The sequence below is a fragment of the Hyaena hyaena genome, unplaced genomic scaffold (assembly GCF_003009895.1).
Source record: "Hyaena hyaena isolate Hyena2069 unplaced genomic scaffold, ASM300989v1 scaffold_298, whole genome shotgun sequence".
Lineage (NCBI taxonomy): Eukaryota > Metazoa > Chordata > Mammalia > Carnivora > Hyaenidae > Hyaena > Hyaena hyaena.
Window position 1 is genome coordinate 1099922 of NW_024080927.1, and position 26643 is coordinate 1126564.

The window sequence follows — 26643 nt, forward strand, 5'->3', positions numbered from 1 at the left end:
AGGGCATGGGAGCATGCATGATGCAAATGATGCAAGCAACGAACTGCAGACACAAAAGGTGCTGAGCAGTCTGGGCGCCACGTTTTATTGCTTTAAGGGGGATATTCAGGGATCTAAGTCATTTAATGATCAGACCATTCAAATTCACCTTCCTGATGACTTATATGAAACAGACTGCTTTTAGGGAGAGACCTAGAATAGAGAAATGGAATAGAAACAGAATGGAATAGAGAAAGGGCCTGCAAAAGTCTGCTCCCTCGTGGTGTCATGTCTGCCTGATGTTCAGTGGAAAGGATGCAAGCTTGTGAGCAAGCTGTGTAACCTTCAAGTCGTTCTGAGCCTCAGGGCCCCATCTACAAAAGGGAGAAACACTAACACCTATTCCAAAGGGATGTTGTATTAAATGAATGCCTATACGTAAAACACAGTGCCTGGTTCATGAAACAGCATTAAATAAATGTTTGTTTCCTTTCACACCACCATGGGACTTCCGGATTTAAAATGGGAGTTGCTGGACTAGTCTAGAAGGGCTGGGCTGTCTTACCAGTGCTTCCCCAGACTCTCTTCCAAACCCCCTAGAGCCTCAGATCCCCACAGCTACTCTCCCGCACCTCTCCAGCTGTTCTAAGAGCCTCAGATGTGGTTTGGGACCATGTGGTTGTTCTCTGTTGAACCAAGAGCAGATAAGACTCCCTAGCTTGTGGCAAAGGGTTAGGACAGTAGATGCCAACATAAACATGCAGCCAGTGGGAAAGTAGATGCCGCCAGCTCTCAACATCCTGCATTCACTCCTTGCTCTCCATAGAGAAGGCACAGAAAACATGCATTCTTCAGGAAGATAAAGAGCAGGGGATTCCCATAAACAGACAAGCTCCATCCACTACAGAAGAAAGCTCAACATGTTACTCTCACTGGGTCTGTTCAGGGAGACTGGCTTCTGAGTTAAGAGAGGAGAGGTAGCGGAATCAGAATGTAATGGCAAGCAGTCATTAATACTGGGGCCCTCTGCAGTTCAACTCAAATATAAAACTAAAACTTTTAAGGGGGCTGAAACAATGGAACTCAAACTTCTCTCAAAACCATCAGGTCTTTGAAAATAATTCACTAGGAGCTGCTAAAATTAAGAAGACAATGCAAGTTAATTAATATACCTAGGAAGGACAAATACTGATTTCTTGGATTTATATTTCAATCTAGACTTGTTTCCAAAGCCAATTGGATACTGGCAAATGAAATGTCCTCATACTACAAAAGATATCTGATGTCAGTGGGTAAAATCTCAGACTCTCAAGGTAAGTCTTTCCCTACAACCAATCCAGGCAAAAAGACCAGAAAAGGCTTCCAAGACTGAATCCATGCACTATGGAGGGGGGTTCTCTAAAAATGTTTTCTAACAAGCAATCACTGTAGTGAAATTGGGGAGTTTATAGAAGAAATTAAGCTGGCTCATTCCATTGGAAATTGTGAAATAATAACAGTATGGTTGTGGGCGCCTGGGTGGCTCAGTTGATTAAGCGTCTGACTTCAGCTCAGGCCATGATCTCACGGTCCATGAGTTCAAGCCCCACATTGGGCTCTGTGCTGACAGCTTGGAGCCTGGAGCCTGCTTCAGATTCTGTGTGCGTCTCTCTCTCTCTGCCCCTCCCCCACCCATGCTCTATCTCCTTTCTCTCTCTGTCTCTCAAAAATGAATCAATGTTAAAAATAAAATAAAATAAAATAACAGTACGGTTGTATACAGTGCTTACTATGTATATAGTGCTTACCATATGCCAGGCAAGATTCAAGTTGTTTTACATAAACCAAGTAATTTAATCCACTACCAATCTGATGAAGTAGGTACAATCACTGTCCCCATTTTACAGATGAGAAAATTAAGTCCAGGGTCAAACAACAAACAGATGACAGAGACCCAGGGAGTCTGGTTCCAAAGTCTAAGAGAGAATGAAGTTGGGATAACAAGGGTGTTGTCCAGGTGACTCACTACAAGAAAGGGACCTAACAGAATTAGACTAATACCGACATCAGAATGTACAAAGCACTTTTATATACATTAACTGATTCAATCTCTAAAATAGCAGAGGAAACTGAAACCCAGGGCTGTTCAAATGACTTTCCCAATTTCACAAAGCTTGTAAGTCAAGGTCAGAACATAAATCTTTTGACTCCAAGTCCCAAGATTTTTCTAGAGCGTGTTCACCTGGAAAATCTGTCTCTTTGATGAAGAAGGATGTATCAAGCTGTCAGAATGGATGAAAATCTCTTAGGCTATTCAACTTCCTCTGCTCTGATTCCATATTTACTTAGCAACTGCCTAAACTTAATTCTCTCACTCAAGTGGGTTTACCTTCAAGGAAGATAACACATAGTCTGAACTTTCAGGACTACCTGTTCCACTGTACATTAACCAATTAGAATTCTGGTCTACCAATTAGCTTCCTGTGAACTGTGCTAGATGAACTGCTTCACCAGAGCTTGGCCACTCTTCAGTGCATAGGTAAAATTAAATGTGTCAACCTACAATGCCTAAGGCTGACTGAAGACCACCAAAGGAATGTTCTTTGCAACCCAACCTGAAAACAGCCTTCCCAGCTCACTACTGAGTGAAGGATTCTTGTATCATAAGCAGTGAGAACAAATAAAAGCAAAGAGGCCCCTTAAAATCCCGTCTTTGGCACCTAGACTTCATGGCAAAGAATGAGCAGAGAACCCAGAGACTGTTTGGGGAGTTAGCTAAAAAAGAAAAGGAAGGACTTAAATAATAGCATTCTATAGGAATCCCTGCAGTGGACTGCAGTTTTGGCATAGCAAAGGATCTCAAAATAAAACAAAACATACATATGACCTTATCCAGTTTTGATTTCATAGACCTTGGGATTTGAAGGGTCTCCAAAACTCAGCCACTCATCTGATGCAGGGCTCTCACCACATTTCTATCAAACCTCTTCAAGGGATAGGGAACTCTCTGCCTCCCCAGGAAGCCCATTCTACTGCCAGTCACTCTACCTGTCCCTAATTCCTTGTATGAGCTCAACTCTTATCTCCTGAGAGTTCCCAAAACGTTCCATCTTTATATTTTCTGGTGCCAAATAATACTTCGAGTGATATCTTTAAAGCTATAATCTTGCTTGCATCGAGGTTTCCTTATATGGGCTGAACTTCTCCCAGCTTAGTAGCATGGTATAATGGAAGAATTATGTAGTTGTATGAACTAGATCCAATTCCCAGTTCTGGCACTTTCTGTACTTTGTGCTCTTGGATATGCTCACTTCTCTGGTCTCAAGTTCCTCATCTGCCAAATGGGAGGACAATACCCACCTCACAGAAAGTGAAATGCCTGGCATAGAACAGTCTTTCTATAAATGGCAGCACCCTTCCTTCTTCCAGGTCCTTCGAACTTCTGTATGTGGTGTGGTTTTAACCCTCACCAAGTTTACCACTATCTTCTAAACCTCATTTTTCATTCTATCCTAGGTATTCTCTAAATACCTTCAACACTTTGCTCTCCTGGAAGTGCTAGTCATAGCGCAAGGCCTTAAACAACTGGACTTCAGGTTGCATACGCTATAAAGCAGGCTGATGAATGTGTTCCTCCCACTGTGGCAGGAACCATGGCCAGCACCAGGCTTTCCTCCAGTGAGCACAGTAGCATACATCTACATTTAATCCCTAGGTACACAGATACAGATACACACACACACACACACACACACACACAGGGACTAAGTTTAGGATAAGTTTAGGAATAGAGTTATAAGAAATGGTTACAAAGGAAGAGACATTCATGGTGGGGCTTGAAGAAATCACAGCAAAAGAAAGGGCTCTTAAGAGATAGGAGCATATGAATGAGGATAGGGTGCTTGCCAAAGTAAACGCTGGGCACTGGTGATTCTAGGTATTCCTTCTAGAAACAGAACATGACACTGGGTCAGAACAACCATCCTACTCACTCCTGCCACTGTCAGACAAGGCTAGATCGTCTACCTCCAACTGCATGATGTCCTTGGGCAGATCCCTAATCCTCTGAACGGGGAGTTGCATCATCTGTGAAATGAGGGGGTTGAGTAAGGTCTCTTCCGAGGGTGAACATTGTGTGAATCCACTTTCTCAAGAGAATAAATGCCTCTCATTAAATGAGCATTTCTGACTCAGAGTTAGACCTCTTCTCTCATGTTTTTAAACTTCCTGTTTATCTGCATAAAAAGTCTTTTCTGTTCATAAGCTGGCTTATCTTATCTGACAATTCCTATTTTAGGACTCTCATCTTCAAGACATAGAAACTTAAAACCTTTCCACATACTCTGGTGCTCAACCTCCTTCCCTGGCCAAAACCAAAGCCCCAGGCACATTGTGAAATATCAGGCATTGGAAAATCATCGCCCGGGCAAAACAGTTTTGTGTTACATGAATGTAGTCTATGATTTAAAAACTGGGGGGAATCTAGGGGCACCTGGCTGGCTCAGTTGGTTAAGCATCCGACTTTGGCTCAGGTCATGATCTCACAGTCTGTGAGTTTGAGCCCTGTGTCAGGCTCTGTGTTGACAGCTTGGAGCCCAGAGCCTGCTTTGAATTCTGTGTCTCCCTCTCTGCCTCTTCGCCTCTCGTGCTCTCTCTCTCTCTCTCTCAAAAATAAAAACATTAACAAAAAAATAAAAAATAAAAACAGGAAAAATCTAAATGTCCAATAGTAAGGGCATGGCTTAGAATCTTGGGATATGATCATAATGATCCATAATTAGAAATCAACAAACACTTAATGAGCAGCTGTGTCCCAGACCTGGCTGGACACAAAGGAGAATGTAGCAAGCTAGCTCTGCCCTGAAGGTGTTTATAATCTAACTAACTAGAAAACAGGACTAAAATATACAAAATACAGATAAAATAATGTGTATCCTTGCGAGACATTATGGACGTTGTATCCTTGTGACACATTATGGACGTTAAAGGAGTTTTTTGAGAACATGAATGAAACTGAAGAGGATGAGACCATTCTGGGGGTGGGGGGTGATTTAGCAGTGGGCATTCCTTGAAGAGTACGTAAGATTTGGAGAAACAATAGCACTTAGCACAGCCTCAGCACAACCCATCTACATCCATACCCATCTCCCTCCTAGGAGAGGGTAATAACTCCATGAGAACCCAGCAGTGGTCCCTAGATGTTTGCAAACATATCTTGTGTCTTCCATAGTTGGATACCACCTCAGGGCATTGTCTCAAGCATTATCAGTGGTTTATAAGTGAAGAAAGAGAGCTGATGGGGATAGAACCACTCCTGGAAGCCAAATGTCAAGAAGTCCCTGCCTTTCTTTTGGGCATCTACTTTGTTTTGAAGTGAGTGTATGCATTGTCTATTGTGTACACATCTAACATAGGGCATTCTTACCACTCCCCTTTCCACTAATTTTTCCTTATGGATGGGGGTGGAGAGGGTGTGGGATCCTTAACAGCACTGAGCAGCAAATTTGAAAGCAGAACTTGTTAGTTTTTAAACAAGGACCAGCCAGTTGGCCCACAGAGTGGGTGTTTCCATGCGAATTCCAGCACTTTCAAGTTGCTCCATGAACTGAGCCCAGCCTGGACAGCAAACCTTGGTGGGTTTTTTTATTTTTTGTTGTTTTTTTTTTTTCTTTGCAGCCTGCTCTTTGCTCAGGTCTAGAGAGGGACTCAATTAGCATCATGGAAACACAGAGCAGATTTCAGAAAGGAAAGGTCAGCTAGCTGCAAGCCCTAGCATTTGCTATCAGCCATCTGCCAGGCAGGAAGTGCTACTCAGATCTATTTTTAATCATCTTCCCTAGGCGAGGGCTCCGGGGAGAATGCAGAGGCCAGGCATATTCCAAGACAAACATTTAATTGCTACCTTTCTGTACACATTCTTAAATAGTCTCTGGATGCTCAATAGCAACTTATACATATGATGCCCAGTTCTTGGGTTGTCGTGCTGGCGCCGACCGACAGGGTTGTATTTGGAGGCCCTGGCTGAGAAAGCTTCCTGACTGAAAGATCAACTCCACATAACATAATAACCAGGTTCCAGGGATTTGCTCTGGTTACAAGTGACGGGGAAGAGAGACGCTGTGGAAGTCCAGGAGCACATGTTCTTTCCCCACTGCACTGAGACTGGCAACGCTAACCATGCAAACTTCCTGCTCATTTTATTTTAAGTGCATCTATCTTTTCAAAAAGGTAAATTAAAACCAGTTCGTCTGGCAGTAACTCATCTGTTACTCAAGATATGGGTTGGCTAAAGAGAGAGGAAAGGTTTCATCTCAATTCCCAGGGACCCAGGCTGTGCTGTGGCTGGTCATCCAGGCACAAGAACATTTTGTCCACTGGCTTCGTCTCCCTCCTGACTAGGAGCAGCACTCACGTCTCAGTTCCACCCAGCCCAAGGAACGAAACATCTCTGCAAGGTCTGGGCAGGGAGTCCGAACGGCCCGTGGCCATGGCAGATTATGCAGAAACGGAGCCTGGCTCAGAAGCCCCTGCATTCCCCGAGCCCACACACTGAATACACAGTTGCCTTGTCTCTTGACACTTAAAAAACTTTCAGCCTATAACTCCCACCCTTAGATAAAGTCTAAGCATATGTACAGTTGTACCAATAAAAGATGGGGGCTAGACAGCCAGCCACCACCCAGGGCCTGCCCCATCAAACACAATACCAGGGAGCCGAGCACCCATGTTTTATGCCGTGGAGTGACAAAGGGACAATGGCGTGACAAAGGGACAAAGGGGTCTGCTCCAGGTGTTACCCACCTCTCCTCCCTCCCCCTTCCTTCCTCTTAGAAGCTTATCTGTCAGTGAGCTGCCAATGGGAAAGCTAAGCCAAAAGGGCACCTTGGCTGTGGGATCTTTGCCTGGCAATGTGAAATAAGAGACTGAGTATTTGGGGCAACTTAACACCAGCAGGAGCCCAGCCAGAGGGTCAGGGAGGAAGGGACTGAATAGGCAGACATGTGCTTCACAGGAGATCTAACTCCCAGGGGTGGGGGGTGGAATCCCTCCCCTCGGGGCTGTGGAACTCTGCCCTAGTGAGCTGGGGCACACATGTCCCTGAAAATAAAAAGGCCACTGCACAGGGTCACTCTCCCTGACCCAGTTGGATCACAAATTAATTAGGGCTTCTGAGCCCTGCTGACTCTTGAGTTCCTCTTCTTTCTGGTTTCAGGAGCAAAAGGAGCTAATTAGTAAACAGCTTAAGAAAGAATAATTCTTCTTCCCCTGCTGAGAATCACCTGTGCCCTTCCTTCATCCCTTCCCGTTTGCCATGGTTCTATGCGTCAAAATACTATTTTGGGGGGTGCCTGGGTGGCTCAGTCGGTTCAGCGTCCGACTTCAGCTCAGGTCATGATCTCACAGTTTGTGGGTTCAAGCCTCACATCAGGCTCGTGCGGACAGTTCAGAGCCTGGAACCTGCTTCAGATTCTGTATTTCCCTGTCTCTCTGCCCCTTCCCCTCTCATGCTGTCTCTCTCTGCCTCAAAAATAAATAAAGCATTAAAAAATTTATTAAAAAAAAAAAACAACACTCTATTTTTTAAAAATCCAGAGGGGTGCCTGGGTGGCTCAGTCAGTTAAGTGGTAGACTTTGGCTCAGGTTATTATCTCATGGTTCGTGAGTTTGAATCCTGCATCGGGCTCTGTGCTGACAGTTCAGAGCCTGGAGCCTGCTTCAGATTCTGTGCCTCCCTTTCTCTCTGCCCCTCCCCTGCTCACACTGTCTGTCTGTCTGTCTGTCTGTCTCTCTCTCTCTCTCAAAAATAAGCAAACATTTAAAAAAAAAAAAAAAAAAAAACAGAGACCATAGAGTATTATGTTCCATAGGGTGTCATGTTTGTTCCAAGTTCAAGACCCCAGGAACAGGGGTTTACCTGGAGATTTCTGAGCCAGGCAGACAGCCTGGGAAGCACCAAGAGAGTAGGCTGGGATGGGTTTCTCTACTAATTTAGAGCCAGAAACAGTGTGTTGGCGCACTTAAGGGTATGACCTAGGACTCATGCCTGAATTCCAATTCTGGTTCTACCCTTTCCTAACTGGGTCTCCCTGATCAATTCAATTTGTCTAAGCCTCACTTTCTTTATCCCAAAATGGTAACAATGGTAGTACATCTCTCTCTCTCTGGGTTGGTGTGAAACAAAAGATGTAAATACCAGCACTGCACTGGTATTTAGTTAACACTCAGTAAAATGATAGCTATTGTCATCATTATTGGAGGAAGGTCTCCAAAGAGTTCTTTTCTTTTTCAAACAAATGTTAGTCAAAACCACCCTTTGTGCCTTCAGGGAGTGGAAAGAGCTAGAAGGCAGACAGTGAACACTAGGGGCAGAATGCCCTGGCTACCTTCAAAGCAAGGAGAAGGCTGGGGCAAGGCAAGCCAGGAAGCCAGCGCCTAGCATGTTGAAGGAGGCCCTTGCTCTGACATGCTGCCCTTGCACTTGTATAGCCCTGAGAGAGTGAATTAATACCTCCTTAGGTCCTGTGTCCTAGGTGACTTATTTCCTCCCCTTAGGCAGGGGCTTCATTAGTAGTCACATTCAGACCTACAGAATAGGAATTTCTGGAGGTAGGTCCTAGGGATCAACCTTTTTATCCCATGTTATTCTGATGTGCTGTCAGATTTGGGGACCTCTGCCCGGAATCCCCATTTTCTCAGGCCAGTTTCAACTACATTCGGGCATATACTAAAACACAGGAAAAGTGCAGAAGCCATCTATTTCTCTCCTTCACTTTGCCCTGTCCCAAGCCCCACGACTACACCAAAAGCCACGTGAATTCTGCACCTCAGCTCTCACTTTAACATAACAGAAAAACTCATAAATGTGGGGGCGCACGTGTCACCTTATGATGACCCAGTGAGCTTCATGAAGCCAGCCAAGGGGGTTGCACTAAAGAAGGTACCTGGCCCAGCGAACCAAGGAACGTTTACGGGTGTTTGGGGTTTGCCAATGATTTATCTGGCTGCTGTTTAGCTGAAGGTATCACCAGGGAGGAAATGAGCCTGGCGGTGAATTACAGCACTGGCTTAATTATCAGTGTTTATTAACTTTATACAGTATCAACATTCCTGTGCACACAAAGCTCATGGATATAGAGTTTATAGAAGGTGGAGAAGTTGACTTTATGAACTAGGCTAGATTATACTATTTTGGTCCAATCTCAATCAAATGCTATCACTCCCCTGCTTAAGAGTGTTTTAGTCGCTCCCTACACATACAAAACTGAATCTAAATTCCTTAGCTGGGCCTTCTGGGCCTTGTGCAATCCACCCCTCCTGACCTCCTGCTTCCCTCTCTCACCCGCTCCGACTCTTCCTGTCATTCCTTAAGGCTGATCTCCTCTAGAGGATTTCTCCGCCTCTGCTCAGAATGGACCTGCCCCCCACCCCCAACTTCTCCTGTTCACTTAGAAAAAACTCACCCTGCTCTTTGCCCTTAGAGTATCTTGAACAACTACCTCTTCAAAGCCTGTGTTTCACTACATCTTATAATAATTTACCTGTTTGTCTTCCCCACTAGATCATAAGCTACTTATGGGCAAACATTTTCATGTGTCCATTGCAGTTTCTCCAGTGTCTCATATTCAGTATGTGCTGAGTGGTCAGAGAGGTTACAGGACTTACTCAATGCCATGCTGACAAGTTAGCGGCAGAGCCAGGCCTAGAATAGAAGTGGCTTGACCCTTCATTCAGGACTTATAAAATGACGCCACTGACTCTGTCTGCAGGGCCTCACATTGGTTTTCCATTACAGTGATGACGTTGAAACTATGTGCTCTGTCTGGCTTGGTCACCTTGTAACCTTTGGTGGGAACCTGTGGGTGCGAAATGGCTGGGGCTGAAGTTTAGCATGCAGCTGACACCGCGGTGTCAAACAGAACTAGTCAATGAACACAGTGCATCAGCGCCTACACTATCCATAGCAAATGTAACCACTGTGCTGCCTTTAGATCCCTCCTGAAATCACATGAACACATTTCTCTAACATACAATTCACAACTCATTCCCATTTTGTAGCCTAGGAATCAGCAAATAATGTGCAAGGACCAAACTGAGCTTTTTACCTGTTTTATAAGTATTTAACTGGAACACAGCCATCTCATTTGTATTCTCTATGGCTGCAGAGTTGGGTGGTTGAGACCATATGGCCAGCAGCACCTAAAAATTTACTATCTGGCCTTTGCAGAAAATTTTGCCAACCATTTAGCTGTAGGAAGAGGGAATGAAGACTCCAAAGAGGCCCCTCCCTTCTCCCAAGAGACTGGTTGCCCCCACCCTGGATGTTAGTGGACCAACTGGCTTTTGCATGATGTCATTTCTTTTTTTAGCACTGGTTACAGGCCTGGGATTCAGGAGGAGATTTTGCCTGACAGAGATGCACAAGGGCCTGAAACACCTAGCACATGGCCTAGCATATAATGGTGCTCAAGAAATGTTTATTAAATAAATAAACAAAGGCACGGGAGGTCAGCCTGTCTGAGTCCATCCTCCCTCCTGTCAGTTTCAAGGTGACCAGTCACACAGGTGCCTGGCAGCAGCCTGGTGACCTAGATTTGTCAGCCCTTATCTTATCGGCTTTCCTTTCCTGTGTATTTACCCAGCACCTGCCCCCACAGCGCCCAGGGCAGACTGGCCTGTTGTTTTTACAGAGAAGGAGACAGACAGGGAGGACCTTACCTCCCCCACAGATAGACTTTGCTTTTTCTTTCTCCTGCTGAAGCCAGGATCAAGAAATATGGGGACTTGGAGCTTAAGCAGCTCCAATAAGTCTGGTTTCTCCAGCTTCCTCTCTCCTTCGGCTTCCTGGTGAATTTGTCTTGGGGAGGAAGGGGGGACCTTAAAGGGCTCCTCAGAGCACTACCTGTCATTTGGGACATTCTGCATCAAGAGGGAAGGGGCTGAGGGCTGTGCAGCTTTCAGAAGTAAACAAAGTAACCAGCACCCAATGGTTAGAGGCCTGTTCCTGAGAACAGACATTCCTCCAAAGCCACATCAGAGAGCAGTGGGTCTAATTAATTCTCTGGCCACCTCGAGCTGCAAGAGCCTAGCTAGCTGTTTTGCCAGGCTGAGAGAGCCGAGGCTGACATTGTGGCGGAGGACAGGGACAGTGAGGGGAAGAGCTCTGCGCAGTTGGGCATCTCACGGAAATTAGGCAAATCGGATGGAAAGCAATATGGAAATGTTGGTTTCTCGGCTGCCCCAGACAGCCCTGGGTACCAGGGACAGAGGGGATCCCCACTGCTACTGCCACCAACTACTTCTGCAGATAGTGGACTTTCCAGTGACCAAAGAGTACTAGGCACAAGCTGGCTGAGGGCAAAGCAAACATCTGTTTGCCACTGTATTCCGAATATCTAACATGTGAGAGGGGTTCACTAAATGTGCTACAAATGGGAGGGTTTAGTGCAAGAGGTTTCACTCTGGGATCTTCTGTTTTGGCAAGGGAAAGCTTTTCCGTCCCCTCAGGTATCAGCGGGAGAGTTCAAGTTAAATGCTGTTGTTGGGACCGACCCTGACAGGGAGGAAAAGGCGATTCCTGGGCCCCCAAAATTAGATCACTTTCCTTCCGAGAAAATAAGGGTCCCTTCAAAGGCCCAAAGGTGTTGGAGGCAAGGGGGAGGGGCGAGCCTGGGCCACCTGCTCAGCCTCTCTCATCACTGGTCTGGGAGGGGAGGGAGTTCATGGACTGATTAGATGTTGTTGTTGTTTTTAGCAGCAGCTGGTGGAGCCATCTCCTCCTCTCTTCCTCTCCTCCCCCCTCCTTCCCTGAGTAACAGTCCAGCCACTAGCAATAGGCCAGGGAGGGGAGGGATGCAGAGAGCTAAAGCTCTCCAGGCTAGGCAGCCCTGACCTCAGAGACAATACTCTGGGTCACCAGGTCAAACCCTCCCTTCAGGAGCTGGCTGAGCGCTTTGGAAACAAAGATATCAGAGATTCTTTTGGGGTTTGTTTTTTAAAGATAATGAAAATGGCTTCTTTCAAAAGAGCCTCGCCCCCATCTCCCCCATGAAGCATCCCAGGGTGAATCAGACTGACAAGCAATGCTCAGCTATGGCTCCAACACCCAGGCTGCCTGGGCTGTTGTAGTAGTCTAAGGAAAAATCACCACCTGACAGCCTCCATGGGAAAGGGGCAGGGGCAGATTTTTCCATTTAAATTCTAGAGAGGCCTGACAGCTACTTGCAGGTAAGCCCAACCCCACCTGTTCAAGAGCAGAGGCTGCCACAGTTACTTAATCACCTCCAGAAACCTGCTGGTCCCTTTGGAATTATAAGGACAAGAGATTCAATGTTTATAGAGGTCTCAGAAGACCACTGGTAATTGTATAGCTAAGGGGGTAATAGGTGAGACTCAGAAAAAAGGAAGGATCTCTTTACCAGGACTGTTAGGGGTGTCAGGGTCTGGGTATCTTTGCCACTTTATTTGGTTTTGCTTAATGAGTATTCACAGATAACAGCTAGCAGCCTTTACAGAGCATTCACTATTGTCAGGCACTAAGAGAAGTACTTTATATTGATCATCTCACTTCATTTCCACAAAAACCTTACAGGTATCTAATATTAATATGAATCTCATTTTCCCAATGAGGGCATTAAGATACCGAGGTTATTAAACTTGCATAACCACTAAGTGAAGAAGTCAGGGTTTGAACCCAGATAGTCTGGCTCTGAGACTGCATTGTTAACCACTAAGTTATGTTGCCTTGTATTATCTTCTGATGTTGTATTAGAATCAGAAAATGGGAGAGATGAAGGACACTTTAATGACAGTCTAATCTAATGCCTCAGTTGGATGGATGAAGAAAAAGGAGAGGCACAGAGAACAGTTTTGCCCAAGATCATACAGCTTAATGCTTTTTTTTACCTGTCAGCCCTCTCCCCTAGACCTGCCTCCAGCATCTACAAGCACGAATCACGTGCAAGGCAGTAGGTGGTATGGCAGAGAGGAGGTGGCAAAGTACAAAGTCAAGAGGCACTCAAGTTTCTCTGGGCTTTGGTTTCCTAATCTGTAAAATGAGGAGCTGAAGGGGAAAATCTATGTTCAAAGGCCCCTCTAGCTCTAATGTTCTAAGAGTCTATGACTCCAGGTCATTCAGAATCTTATTAGGAAGCAAGACAATTATATGTAAAAAGTGCCCATAACCATAATAACACAGACCATATCATTATTATAAGACAGTCATTATTAACTACCAAATGAACAACCAGGCAGTGAACCTCTCTAAGAGTTCAGTGGGAGAGATTCCCACAGCCCAGCAAGACAACCTAGAAATACTTAAACCAGTCTTTAGAAATGGGTAGAAAGTGAATAGAGAGAAAGAAAGAAGGACTCTTCATACAAGGGAAATGAAGGAGGGAAGACAGGGTAGGATTTACCACCTATATTCTGAGAGACCAGAAAATAATTGATGCCAAAAGGAGCCACCTAGGTCACGACTGTCAAGCTATGGTAAAGAAGGCATAGACCTATCTAGACCTGTATCCCACACAGTGTCTTGGTAACCTATGCCCTTAGGAAAGTCGCTTAAGTCCCACCTTGAAGGAATGTTGTAAAGTAAGTGATGGAGCAATAAGGAAAATGTCTAAAGGAGTCCCTAGCACATAGGAGATGTTCAATAAATAGTAGTTAAGCAGCAACAGATTTTTCATCCTCTTTTTTTTAGGGTACCAACACAACCTCATCTGTAACATTCTTCTGCCCTCCACAGTGAGCCTTACACTCCCAAGTACCTCAACACAAGAATCGTGTTGGCTTCAACTTTCTATCCCTAGCACCCAGCCTAGAGCCTGGCAAGTTGTTTGAAATACAAAAAAAAAAAATATTATTGAACTGAACAATCAGTATATGGCAGTGGATTCTGGTCAGGCCCCAAAAAAACAAAACCGCGAAACCAGCAATGGTGCAGCTTTACCATTCCAGAGACAGAGGGAATGCCAATGCTCAAATAAAAACACAGGGCAGGGGTCCTGCCCCTACTTTTTGCTTCTCAGGGAAGACACCCTGTTCAAAAGAGTTTCTTTGGATCTTAAGGACACAAGCTTGCAATCATCAGCGTCCTTATTGAATGCCAAAACACTAATGTACAAACCAATCCTATGATTGAAACCTTACAGGCATTTGCAAACCACAGAGTTAATTTTCAGGGTATGCCTCATAACTCAAGTCAACATTTCCTTTTGGTATTTAAAGCAACCACATAGAAAGGATCACATTTAAGCAGATTCATGCTCCAGCTGCCTACAGTCTATAGCAAAAAAAACACAGATGATTCACCAGACTTGGTCCCTAGCAGCTCCTCTGATAATAAATTGGTGAGCAATTCTACTTGTACCTAGATCATTAATTTTCACAGGGAGCAGGCATGACTATGGGACAGGTCCACCTCCCATCCAAAGAGTATGACCTCCTAAACTCAATTCCTCTCATTCACGACTATAAGTGATAGAATGTTTTAAACCTTAAAGTGCTTATATTTCTTTCGCAAGCAATGCTCAACAAATCATCCCTGAAGAACCCCCATGTGCCCCAAACATGTGCAGACCACTGCAATGCATACACATGGGTTCCTCCATCTCCAGTCTCTTCTTTAGCAGTTCACCTACCACACTGTGACAACACTGCCATCTCAAAGCAAAGCTCTGGCTGTGTCATTGCTTGCTCAAAAGTTTCAGTGGCACCCAACTGCCAGCAGTATAAAGCCAGGACTTCTATTCTCCCAACAATCTGGCTTCAATCAACTCCTTCGACCTGTTTTCACACAGCTCCTCAATATCTAACCTAAAGGAATAGCTGCTCCCTGCACACTCCAGCCTCTGCTTCTTTGTTCATGCTGCTTTTTTTTTTTACTGGCCCCTCCCCATCCATTTGCACAGTTCCAGGTTCTTGCTTAAATGCACACTTCAATGTCACTTCTAACAAGTCTTCCCAGAACTTCGATTCCTAGGCAGATCTTAATGGGGTTTTTATTTGTTTTCGTTGTTTTGTTTGATCAACAACCTTTTGAGGGCCTGAAGAAACCTACGGAACCTTCCCTTGAAAAACAGATCTATGCGCACAGAATTGAACATATAGTTTCAGAGATCCCTTGAAGCCAGTCCATGAGCTCCAAATTAAGACCTTCTTATGTCTGTCTATTTTGGAGAACTAATTGTCATTTGCTCATATATTCACTGGAAATCTACCAGTCTTTACGAACTGTTCGGAGTGCTAGATAAACAAAGATGGTATCACAATTATCTCCTCAAGCATTTCACAAGCTAAATGGAGACATGCACTGTTCCACTGTGATAACTGCTCTAAGATAAACATAAGGTGAAATACAGATTTCAAGAAGGGATGACTTATGAACCTATTATCTCCCAGCCAGAGTCCAACTTCCTTGAGGATAAAACCCTTGAGGGCAATATTATAATATCAGAGTGCTACACAGAATACATATTTAGTACATGTGCAATTACAGAACAGAGCCCATGAAACAAAACAGCATGTACAGGCACAGCCCCCACTGCCCTCCACCCCCACCTCCCAGAGGTCTCTGATCCAGTGAAGGTGGTCCTATGTTGGAACAATCATGCTATACAACTGATCCCAGCAATAATTGTCCCTATGGCAAGAAGAGACCATAATATACTACATCTTACAAGCTCCAAATGGTTTCTTTTCACCAAGGAACACTGTAATCTAACCATATCCCTTTGGTTGGAGATTTTCTGTACAAGACCTGTCACCCCTTCCCGAGTGATCAACAGACAGCCTTTTTGCACTCCTCCAGAACTATCGCTTCATCAGAAGATTAGGGCTTTCAAAGGTCAAACAGCTGGGGGAAGAAGTCAGTGATTTTAGGTTTTACAAAAGCTAAATTGATTGAATGTGTTTTTAAACGGGGCTTATTGGCTTATGTTGGAACTCTTCCACAATTTATCGCTTCTGCTTTTGCTGTCCCTCAGAAATGCTGTTTGGGGAAACCAACAAACATTCAACAACATTTCACAAACATTGCAAAAGAAGCAAAGGTACCCACTATGGTATGAGTCCTACCAACATGGTTGTCACCAACATCTTTTTTCTTAAAGCCCATCAGTAACTCTGGTACAATCATAGGTCACGCTATTTTAGAAACAAAAATTTCACTTTTTATGATATAGACATTTGTAGATTTACATACAATCTAGTTTTTTCCTACTGCTGGAATAGAAATACTAATTTTACTGAATTATAGTTTTTGCAAGAATCATTGTCACATATCTACTGGACACCAAAAATCTTTCAATTAATAAAATTAGAATTAATAAAATTAGAATTCAACATATATTTTGCAAGTTAGGAAAGCTCAAAATTATCTTCAAGAGCCACATCTGATCTCTGGACTTCCACATCAGCACCCCTCCCTCTATGTCCACTACCTCTAAGCCACTGTGTTAGGGGTACAAGTCTTTTTGAAAATCACTGGTGTTGAACACTAGTGCTCAGAAGCAGAGGTGGGCCACAGCGGGCAGAGGGGGCCTCTCAGTAGCCACTAGACCAACACACTGCTTCAGAACATCCTCTCCTTCCTACCACTTTTCTCAAAGCAATGCTGCATCTTAACATCTAGGCAGGCAGAGAAAACCAAAATGCTACCGCTGTAGGCCAAATGGAGCCCTATAGGGAACAAAAAGAACCAGCCTTCTAAAACCTCCCAGCCTCACAAGGAGGCCCAGTGCTTGGGGAGAAAAAAAAAAAGCCAGAGCTCCTCACACAGAGCACAGATAAAGGGGTATGAGATAGAGATGTCTGGTTCCGAGGCTGTGGAACCTCAGGCCAGTCACTGAGTTGCCCACAGTCTGTTTCCTTATGAAGAGAAGCTGGGCTAGATGATCTGCAATTCTGGGAATTCTGTATTTGTCACCAGAAGATCTGACGTAGTAATAAACAGCTTTCTACCTTTCCCCTGCACTGGACACCCACTCTATAGCCTCCTACAACACCTTCCCTCTGAGGACCCAGAACACCAGAGCAAACTGTCTTGTAAAGAAGCCACCATCCCCAAAGTGAGTTTGTGAGAGATCAATCCAACTCACCATTCCAAATATCCTACTCCACAATGACATCAAAGGGTGATGGGTCGGCAGGAGAGAAGCAAAGGAAGGAGAGCAGACAAAACATTTTCATGAAAAAAGTTTGTGAAGATCCAGGCTTCCATAATAGCTAGTTTCCACTGAAATGAGCAATAGATTGTTCTCGCTTGGGGCAACTAGCTGTTCCAATTGAAACTATTATTATTTTATAAACACAGTATATTTTTATAATGGGGCTTGCACCGTGAAGTGAGAAACAACAATGTGAGCAATTCCTCATGCCAACCTAAAATACCTCTGCATGCAAACACTCCAGACTTTAGACCACAACACCCCCTAAGAAAATGTAGGATGTCTCAGCACATTCCCTAGATAGTTCTGTCATCAATTCAAAGAGCACCCCCAACCCCGTCCTACAGAGCAAATGCTCTGTTACCTCTGTGCAGACACACAAGCTTTTACTGTTGTCTTCTTCTAGGGCCTTTTCCTCTTAAATCAAACTTCTGGGCTCCAGGTTCTAAAGTGAAATGATCTTGGCTAGACTAAATTTGCTTGGTCTCGATCAAGAACAATACCCTCCACCACCCCCGATCCCGCTTTAGACCAAGAGAAGCAGAGGGCCTACTTTATATTTGCATAGGAGCTTTGTGACTTGCCAACCACCCACACACCCATGATCTCATCCAGTCTCGTAACAACCCAATGAGGTAAACCTCCTCACCCAACCTTCAAATATGGTTATGTCTACCTCCCAGGACTGTTACGGAGGTGGCACACAGTAAGCACACAGAAGTGCTAGCTACTGGGCATTACACACAGCACATATTACTTCACTCCTTTCATTAGTGAGAAACTGAGACTCAGAGGTTGGACAGTTGATTCCAGGCAATGGGGCCTCTGGGGACTTACAGCAAGGCAAGAAGGTGGAAAGCCTGGTGCAGGATTTCTTTCCACCACCTCAGTACAGACCCTAATTGTTCAAAACTTTACAACTACACATTTCCACGGGAGCCCGAAGTCCTGACTCTGTTCCCAATTCTCTACCAGCCACATATTCAGAGCTTTAGTGTTTGCTTCTCCATAAGGAAGTCAGACTCACTTTTTTTTTTTTTTAACCAAACAACGGAATGTCAGGCTTCCAGATGAAAGGCTCTATTACAAGTACAAAGTATCATTTAATTACACTGCTGCTCCAGTTATCTGCTTCCCAGCTCCTAACTCCCACTGGGCAGATTCTGAAACCACATAGGAGATTATGTCAAGAGGGGAGAACAGGAGAAACATTCTCTCCCTGAACTTTCTTAAATGGAAGAGAGAAACAAAATGAAAAGAAAGGCCCATTTTCCAAGGAGGGGGCTGGGGCAGTGATCTTTCCTTTAAGCAGACCTGCATAAGAATCTATAGATTATTTAACGCTGGGGGTGGCTGCAGACTGAAATAAAGGAATCTTTGTGCTGTGCCAGCCACAGTTCCCTCACCCCCTCCCCACAGCGAAGCATTTAACCCAACTCTTTAAATCATCAAGCTCTAATGTACCCCATCTGTGCACCGGTTGTGGCCAGTGAAACTGAAGCCTGTGCTGACTTTGGCCTGGACTTGTGAATGAGCCTTTCTGCCCCAGAAGGGGCAGGAAGGAGGACATGAGGCCAGCAAAGATGGTTTTTGCTCATCACTGGTCTTCTTCCAAGGCTCAAGCTCCACCCATCTGTTTATCTGCTCATTTACTGAGGTCTGCAAACGGGTCAGGTTCTGACCCAGAGATACCAAACTAGTATATATGGTCCTTGGTGAAGAGAGAGGAAAGAGGTGAAGAAGAAGGGCTGCTGCTGTTGGCTGAGGCACAGAGGCCTGAAATATGCCCATCTGCATATTCAGGGATGTTGCTTAGTTCCAAGTGGTTGGAAAATAAAGCAACGAACTGGCAAGAAATCGAACTCAAAAGGCCAGATTGTCCAAGGCCCTGAATACCAGGCTTCAAACATCAATGCTGAATGCCACTACCATCTCCACATGTTCCCTTCTGTCCATCTCAAGACCCAGCTCAAATACCACCCCTTCCAGAAATCCTTCTTGAACGCACTCAAAGTAATTCCTCTCTCTCCTTTAAGCCTCCGATTTGCATTCTTGGAGTGCCTGTAGGAGTCTCAACTTCTCCATCCATAAAATATGATTACCATCACCTACCTTAAAGTCTTCTTAGGGTTAAGTGAGATAACATTTACAAAGTGTCAAGTAGCAGTTTTCAGTACATACAAGGTGCTAAAATACATTTTATTGTTACCTCAATTTCTTATGATACACAGTACTTCCTCCTGGTATTAAAAGGATGTCTCGACTTCCATTTTCCCTGGAGATTTCCAGAAATAGGACAGCTCACATTTTCCCTCCAAGCTGCAGGCCCCCTTCCAAAGCAAAGAGGACTGACTCCTCTCTTCCCTCACTGACACAGCCTCCCCTGGAATCCAAAATTCCAGACATGAGGGGTTCCCAAAAGATTCAAGAGGAATGAGACAAGATGAGCCCGTTGACAGAGAAGGAAGCTATAGGCTGGCTGGAACATAAATGGCATAAAAGAAAGTAATTAGCAGAAACCGAGAGAAGTAAAAGTGGGCCAGGGGCCAAGACTCTGTGGGCTCCAGGATTCAAGATCTGTGGTAAACCTAGATCTTGGAATAGGCCTAGAAGGAGGACTTCTGTCCTGAGTCCTGATTTGAGAAGACCCACAACCACAGACATGATTGTTCAAGCAGCCTCCTTCACTTCCTGTCAAATCAGCCAGCTGGACAGGACACTTCACCCTTCTCTGGCTGGGCTATCGAGCCAGAGGCAGGGAAGAGTAATGCCACCTTTTCTAGAAGTTCTTGTAAACAGATCAAGAACAGTACTTTTTTTTTTTTTTTTAATTTAATCTGGGTATGATTACAGGTTGGCTTGTTTTTTTTATTTTAATGGCATGAAGTCCAGGTTCTGAGGAAGGATGGTTTGTAGAGAGAAAGGGTCCCCATGATCTTTCTCCTTTAAGTGCAGCCTAGCAAAACCTGTTTCTCCTCCCATGGGATTTAGGGCCAGGAGGAAGGTAGCTCCCCTGAGAATGTTGCCTGAAGGAGCCAGTTTCTGGATTTAACATTTGGGATGTTTATTGATTCATTAGTAATCCCCTCACCCTCCCTTTAGGAAGCAGCTGCTAAAGCTTTTCAGGGAAATAGGGCTCCATTCTTTCTTCTAATTTTGATCAAGTGTCACACCACAGTATTTCAGGTAGCTGCCATAAAGATCCCCATAGGCCACAGGGTCAGCTCTTCACCAAGCCACTTCTGGTCCTCCCCAAAGGCCACCCATTTTTAGTAACTCAGCAGTCTTGTCACCTTCCTACGGGGCTTGGCAGACACTATCCTTTCTCATGTCAGCTAAGAAGTGCCTCCTCTGAGATATCCTGCCCCTAACACCTTTCTTAGAGCTCAATTTCCAGGCAGGCAGCCCTCTGCATGGCATTCACCTGCCAACCTGAGTTAAGCTAGCCAAGCAAAAGGCTCCGATCACTCCTCAGCCCCTCTCCCCTCTGGCCTGTGAGCCACCAGCTCCCCCCAACTCCAACAGGGATGACATCTAATTTCCAGAATTACAAATTAAGCTAGTACATCCTCCCTGCCACTCAGAGTTATTTCTCAGTTGAGTGAGATAGCCAGGAAGGGTATCTGTACAAACAAACAAAACCAAAATACAAATATCCTGGGTTCTTTGGGAGAGCTTATAAACCTGTGCAACCTTATGAGCCAGAAATGCTCCCACCCCTCTGCTCCCTGGGGTGGGCAAGCAAGGCCTGCAGGGAACATGTACCTTGGAAATGAGTTCATCGTGATTGGCCAAGTGGGCTCTGCAGTGAATGCAGCTGTAGGTCCGGTGGCAGGAAGGCAGATACGCCTGGAAAGTCTTGGATCTTGTCATCTTCACCATTGGCGCCGCAGAGCGTGGAGTGAACTCCGGAGTGGCCCACGAGGCACTCCCACAGGATGGGTCGCACGGGAAACACCGGAAGACACAGGTAAAGGCCGTGGTTTGGCAGGGAGTGGGTGTGGGGCAGGCTCCACACACTGGTGACGTCTTCAGAGGAAGGACCCACAAGCAGAGGTCTAGGGCTGGTTCTCAGCAGCCTGCAGCGCCAAGAGAAGGGGAATATCATCAGCTGATGGAACAGGGCTTCCTGCAAAGCAAGTGGAGTCCAAATGACACCCAAGAGGGCAACATTTATAGGGAAAAATGACCTCTTCTCTGTTTCCTGTTATCATCGCCAAGATGCCCAATGAATGAGAAAGAAACTCCTGGAGATCCCAGTGTTGCTGGTTTTCTAGAGTTGGAGGGCTAGTATCAACTCAGGGTTCTCAACAGCCACCCTACCTACCTTCCACCAACACTGAGAAACTGGCATGATCAACATTCTTAGGGAACCCGAGAAGAGGCTAGGCTTAAGGATGTGCCACCTGTAGCCCCAGGGAGAAGACTCCTAAGGGGCCTCCTCTTCTGAGACAACCAAGATATATGGCTAAAGGAAAAGGAAAAGTTCAGCCTCTACAAAGTCACTAAATCCACAGTCGCAGATATATTTGTCATCCATCTCCGGATGCCCGGAGTCCTCCAACGCATGAAACCACTACCAGGAGAAACCACCATACTCTACACCACCCTCTGTTTTATGGACCAAGCATGGGATACAAAGGATCAAGTTCCCAACCAGCAATGTCCCTTATGGCTAGCAAGTTCTTCTTGCCATACTTTGCCCAGAAATAGATGCTTAGTACTTTGTCTGAAAAGCAAGCAAGCAAATGGCATAATCAGACTCCTGCATCTAAAATTCACAATGACAGTGAGTTTTACCAGAATCTCTCCTCAACCCTCTAAGTTCCCATTAGTCATCCCATGGTACCAAACATCTCTCCTGCCATTGCCTCAGCAATTTTATTCTACTAGGAGCCAAGGACAGTGAGAAAGTAGGTGGCTTCCAGGCTACGTCCAAGTAAAGGTCTGAGGGCAAAACCTCAATACACACTCTGCTTCTCTGGCTGCCCTGCCTAAAGCTTCTCAGCCTGCCTATTCCTTGGGCTTCACTAACAGGGGTGGTGTTCCCACCTGCCTACCTCCCAGGAGAGCCACAGTGTTAATTAATGCCGGCATCCTGCTTTGAAGATAAAATTATTTAGAGAGCCGGGGGAGGAAGACAAATAAAATCAGATCTTCCTTTCTGGATTGTGTCTGGGATCCATCTGGATGTTTAGAGAAAGTTGCAAATCATACTTCTCTTTTTCCTCTAAACCTCACTAACCAAATCTTCCAAAAGGATGCCTCCCTCCTCCCTGACATCTTTCCCACCATAGCAGTCACTGAGAGCCACTATACCCCACTATGTCCCTGAGACTCTGTACACCCTCCTGAGAGGCCAACAGCATGGGCCAGCGTTAGGCTGAAGGACAACAGCAGCTACTACCCCTTATCCTGCATGTCCCTTACGCAGCCCCGAGCCAAGCAGGGCTCCACATTCAGGGTGACCAATTACACATGAGACGTCCAACCGCTGAAGAGATCCAGACTTACAGGGCCCCAGGTATACTGTTTTCCCTGCGTGGTCTCCCCATCACTATTTTTAAAGATGTGAAATCGGCATAAACTGAACATGACAGAAATACTCGGAAGAATTTGGAAGTGAGAAGTCGTTTCCCTAGCTTTACCTCAGAGTTAGGCCTGCCCATAACAGGAGATGAGGAAGGAAGATACAAGACCCCTTGGACCCAGGGCCCCTCCTTCTCACCATGGACATCTTCTGATAGCACATAAGGTGAGTGTGATCAAAACAAAAACCTAGGGTGTTGGGGCGCCTGGGTGGCTTAGTCGGTTAAGCGTCCGACTTTCGCTCAGGTCATGATCTCGCGGTTCGTGGGTTTGAGCCCCACATTGGGCTCTGTGCTGACTGCCAGCTCGGAGCCTGGAGCCTGTTTCAGAGTCTGTGTCTCCCTCTCGCTCTGACCCTCCCCTGCTCACGCTGTCTCACTCTCTCTCTCCTAGAAATAAATTTAAAAAATATATATTAAAAAAAAAAAAAACCTAGGGTGTTGAATGTTGAGGTGTTAACAGGTGGTAGAAAGAGCCAAGTACCCTGCCTGGGGTTTCCTGAAATACCCTTGAGCTTTCTTTCCAATACCTCTATTTCACTCGCAGGAAGGGCCATTATCTCCAGGAAAGGGGTGGGAGGTCAAAGTAAAGAACAGGAAAGGCAGGCAGGGAACTGAGCTCAAGGCTTACCCCAAGCCAGCTTCTGAAGTCCACAGCCTCAGCTGCCCAGTGGGGGGCACTAGGAGCATGGGTCCCCTCAGTCTTACACAAACACTAAAGGAAGAAAAGGAAACAACGAGCCCTGGCTGCCAGTCTGGGTTTATACAGCAGCCACAGAGTCTGTTTTCTTATACATGCAGACAGCTTCTAAATTATGCATTTCCCCAGAGTAGAATTATTTCTTCTCTCACTTCTCTTCTATAGGAAATGGGGGGGGGGGGGGCGGGGGGAGATGGAGTTTGCAGGCAGGGGTTTCTGGTTATGCTCAGCTTCAAATCTGAATTCCAAAAGTTGTTCAAAGCTACCTTCTGAGGAATAAGCATTTGTAGTGTGTACTAAATGTGAATATGTCACATACAAACACATACCTATGCACACACATTCACGGCACACCATAGTTCTGAACTTAAAAAGACAAGAGAAGAATTGAGTCCATAAGCAGGGTCTCAGGCTGCTGGGTGCTAGACCCCAGAGGGCCTAGACAGCAGGCATGAGACTTCACTATTCACTCTGCTCCTCTCCCTCTTTCCTCTTTTCATACATAGGAATTCACAGGCATCTAAAGGACGACTCCTTCCCCGAAAAAAAGGAAAGAAAAAGTGGCTTGCTGAAATATGCATCTTGTCCAACCACTACAAGGTAAGCTGGAGGCAATGAGAGGGGGAAAGTAAAAAGCAAGCTGAAGCAGAATCAACAGAGGGTCCTTGTGTCTAAAAAGAAAGAGTAGGCTGTCACAGGAAAAAAAAAAAAAAAAGATGACAGCTAGGTCCAAAAATTCATCATCTATTACTATCTTCTTCCCTCTTAAGCAAAAATTTTTAAAAGCTGCCTCTTTGAGTCAATTCTTAGGAAGGAAGGTAAAATAGATGATTTTTTTTTCTTTAAAGGAAGAAATTAGGGTATGAGCCTGCAGAACTTACTACTTTTCGATTGTTGGACTTTGGTACCTGTGACATGCCCCTTGCTTCACGAGTCCAACTCGTTGAACATACTGGAGTCCAAACTGATTTCCCACAATAATCTAATGGGCTCGATGTTTAAAAGCCTCAGGGCACATGTACAAATTAAACACCATTTTAAGTGAAGCAATAATCCATCACAGTGGAAATTAAAGGAAGATTTGTTACAAGCCCCAGCTGGCTCCTGCTCATCAGCATGGAAAGAAAAGATGTGAACTATTATGATTAAAAACAAAGACCTCAGATTCTGCACTCCGAGAGCCGAGTGCACAGGGAGCACACAGCAAAGCTGGCTGTCCCACCTGACAGGCCTTTTCCACCAGGAGCCACAACTGCAGTTGGAACTCAGAAGAGAAATTCCTGAATGTCCCCAGGATGGGGTGGGGGAGGGGTTAGGAGGGACAGATTCTCCAAGGAAGCCATGAAGGAATTCGACGAATGGGGCCGGAGACAAGGGACCACACAAACTGAGAAGGTGGAACTCACTAGGGGAAGTAACACCTCTAGCCACAGGACAGGGCCAGCCGGTTGTTGTTTTTTGTTTTTGCGGGGTGCTTTGACGAAGGCTGAAGTCTTTCAGCAAACACTGCTGAAAAAGAAGTGGGCTGTGGGATCACACACCACTCCTACTCCTTTCTAGCTCAGTGATCTTTGACAGTTTATTCAACTACTGGACCCCCAGCTTCCCCATCTTGAATACCAACATACACAGGGTCATGAGCAGCAAATGAGATGTCAGAACATAACACGGTGTTGGCATGCAATTATGCCAAAATTATAGCTATTATTTTCAGTGGTCAGTTTAAAAAAAGAAAGAAAAAGAACAAAGAGGCCTGAGGGTTACATCACCACCTCCATTCGGACCCTTTCACTTGTCCTTGGGCACCACAGGAGATGGCACTATTGGGGTGACATTTCTCCAAACCTAGACTTCTCAAGGTGACCAGGAGATGATGACATTGGAGGAGCCAAAGGAGTGCTTCCCTGATTGCTACTAAGGTCCTTCCTCAGTGGCCACCTCCCCCAGGCTCTAAAGGACTGCCAAGAACACAGCATCTCTGATTTACACAGCCCTAGCAGGTCCCTGAGCCTTTTTCCCCCCTGAACTCCCTCCTCTGTATTACAGCCACTGTTACCTATTTAAAAAGCAGATTTGACCACACTGTCACTCTCATAGCCTTCAGAAACGCAATAGAGGGGGCGCCTGGATGGCTCAGTTGGTTAAGCATCCAGCATCCAACTTCAGCTCAGGTCATGATCTCATGGCTTGTGAGTTTGTGGGTTCACGCCCCACGTTGGGCTCTCTGCTGTCAGTGCACAGCCCACTTCAGACCTTCTGTCCCTCTCTCTCTCTGCCCCTCCCCTGTTCACACTTTCAAATATATACATTTTATAAAAATAAAAAAATAAAAGTTCAAAAAAAAGAATAGGAAAAGCAATATAGGACAGTAGTTAAAAAGATGGGTTCTAGAACCATACTCAGGGTTTTTAATCTGTTTTATCCTTTACAGGCTGTGTGACCTTGGGCAAGTTTACTTAACCTCTCTGGACCATGCTACCATCCCTCATTAGAAAATAAGAATAATACTATCAGCTTTATAAGGCTCTGTGAGGATTAACTAATTACTCAGCTTGCGCATCTGTAAGTATACAATAAACTAGTGTGTATTACCACCGACAACCACCTACCGTTGACACCTACAAACTGCTTCAGACTCATCTCTACAACCTCAAACTCCATACTCCCATTTTTTAAACTGACATTTAAGGGTCTACCATGTGTCAGGGACTCTCCTAAGTGCTCAGATTTAGCTATCAAACTCTTAGTTCCCGCTAACACACCATACTTGCATTTCACCCTTCCACAATTTTGTTGATGCCATTCCCTCAGCATGATGCATCCTTCCCACCTCTCACCAGGCCCTTTAACTTGTCCATTAAGATTCAACTAAGGGGCACCTGGGTGGCTCAGTCAGTTAAGCATCTGACTCTTGATTTTGACTTAGATCATGATCCCAGGGTCATGGGACTGAGCCCTGTGTTGGGGTCCAGGTGTGGGGCCTGCTTGGGATTCTCTCTCCCTCTCTCTCTCTCTGCCCCTCTCCCTCCCCTGCTCATGCTCCAAAAAAAAAGAAAAAAGAAAAAGGAAAAACTCCACTCAAATGCCACCCCAACATGGGGCTTATTGGTCCTTCCTCTGTGCTCACCTCTATCTTAACAAACCAAAATTATCCTTTTCTGCCTCTGTATCCTCCATGAGAGGTGGTAAGTTCCAAGAGCAAGGACCACATTTTTGTGCTCCCTGGACT

At 45.3% G+C, this 26643-nt stretch overlaps 1 protein-coding gene across 1 annotated transcript in view; it reads right to left on the reverse strand.

Moving 5' to 3' along the window:
• Positions 1 to 21195, reverse strand: part of YPEL2 (yippee like 2) — a 37914-nt gene extending 16719 nt beyond the window's left edge. The window contains exon 1 of the mRNA XM_039247344.1: positions 20892 to 21195. Coding sequence (XP_039103275.1) covers positions 20892 to 21008 — 117 coding nt within the window. The 5' untranslated portion in view covers positions 21009 to 21195. The remainder of the gene's footprint in view (positions 1 to 20891) is intronic.
• Between the last annotated feature and the right edge of the window lie 5448 nt (positions 21196 to 26643).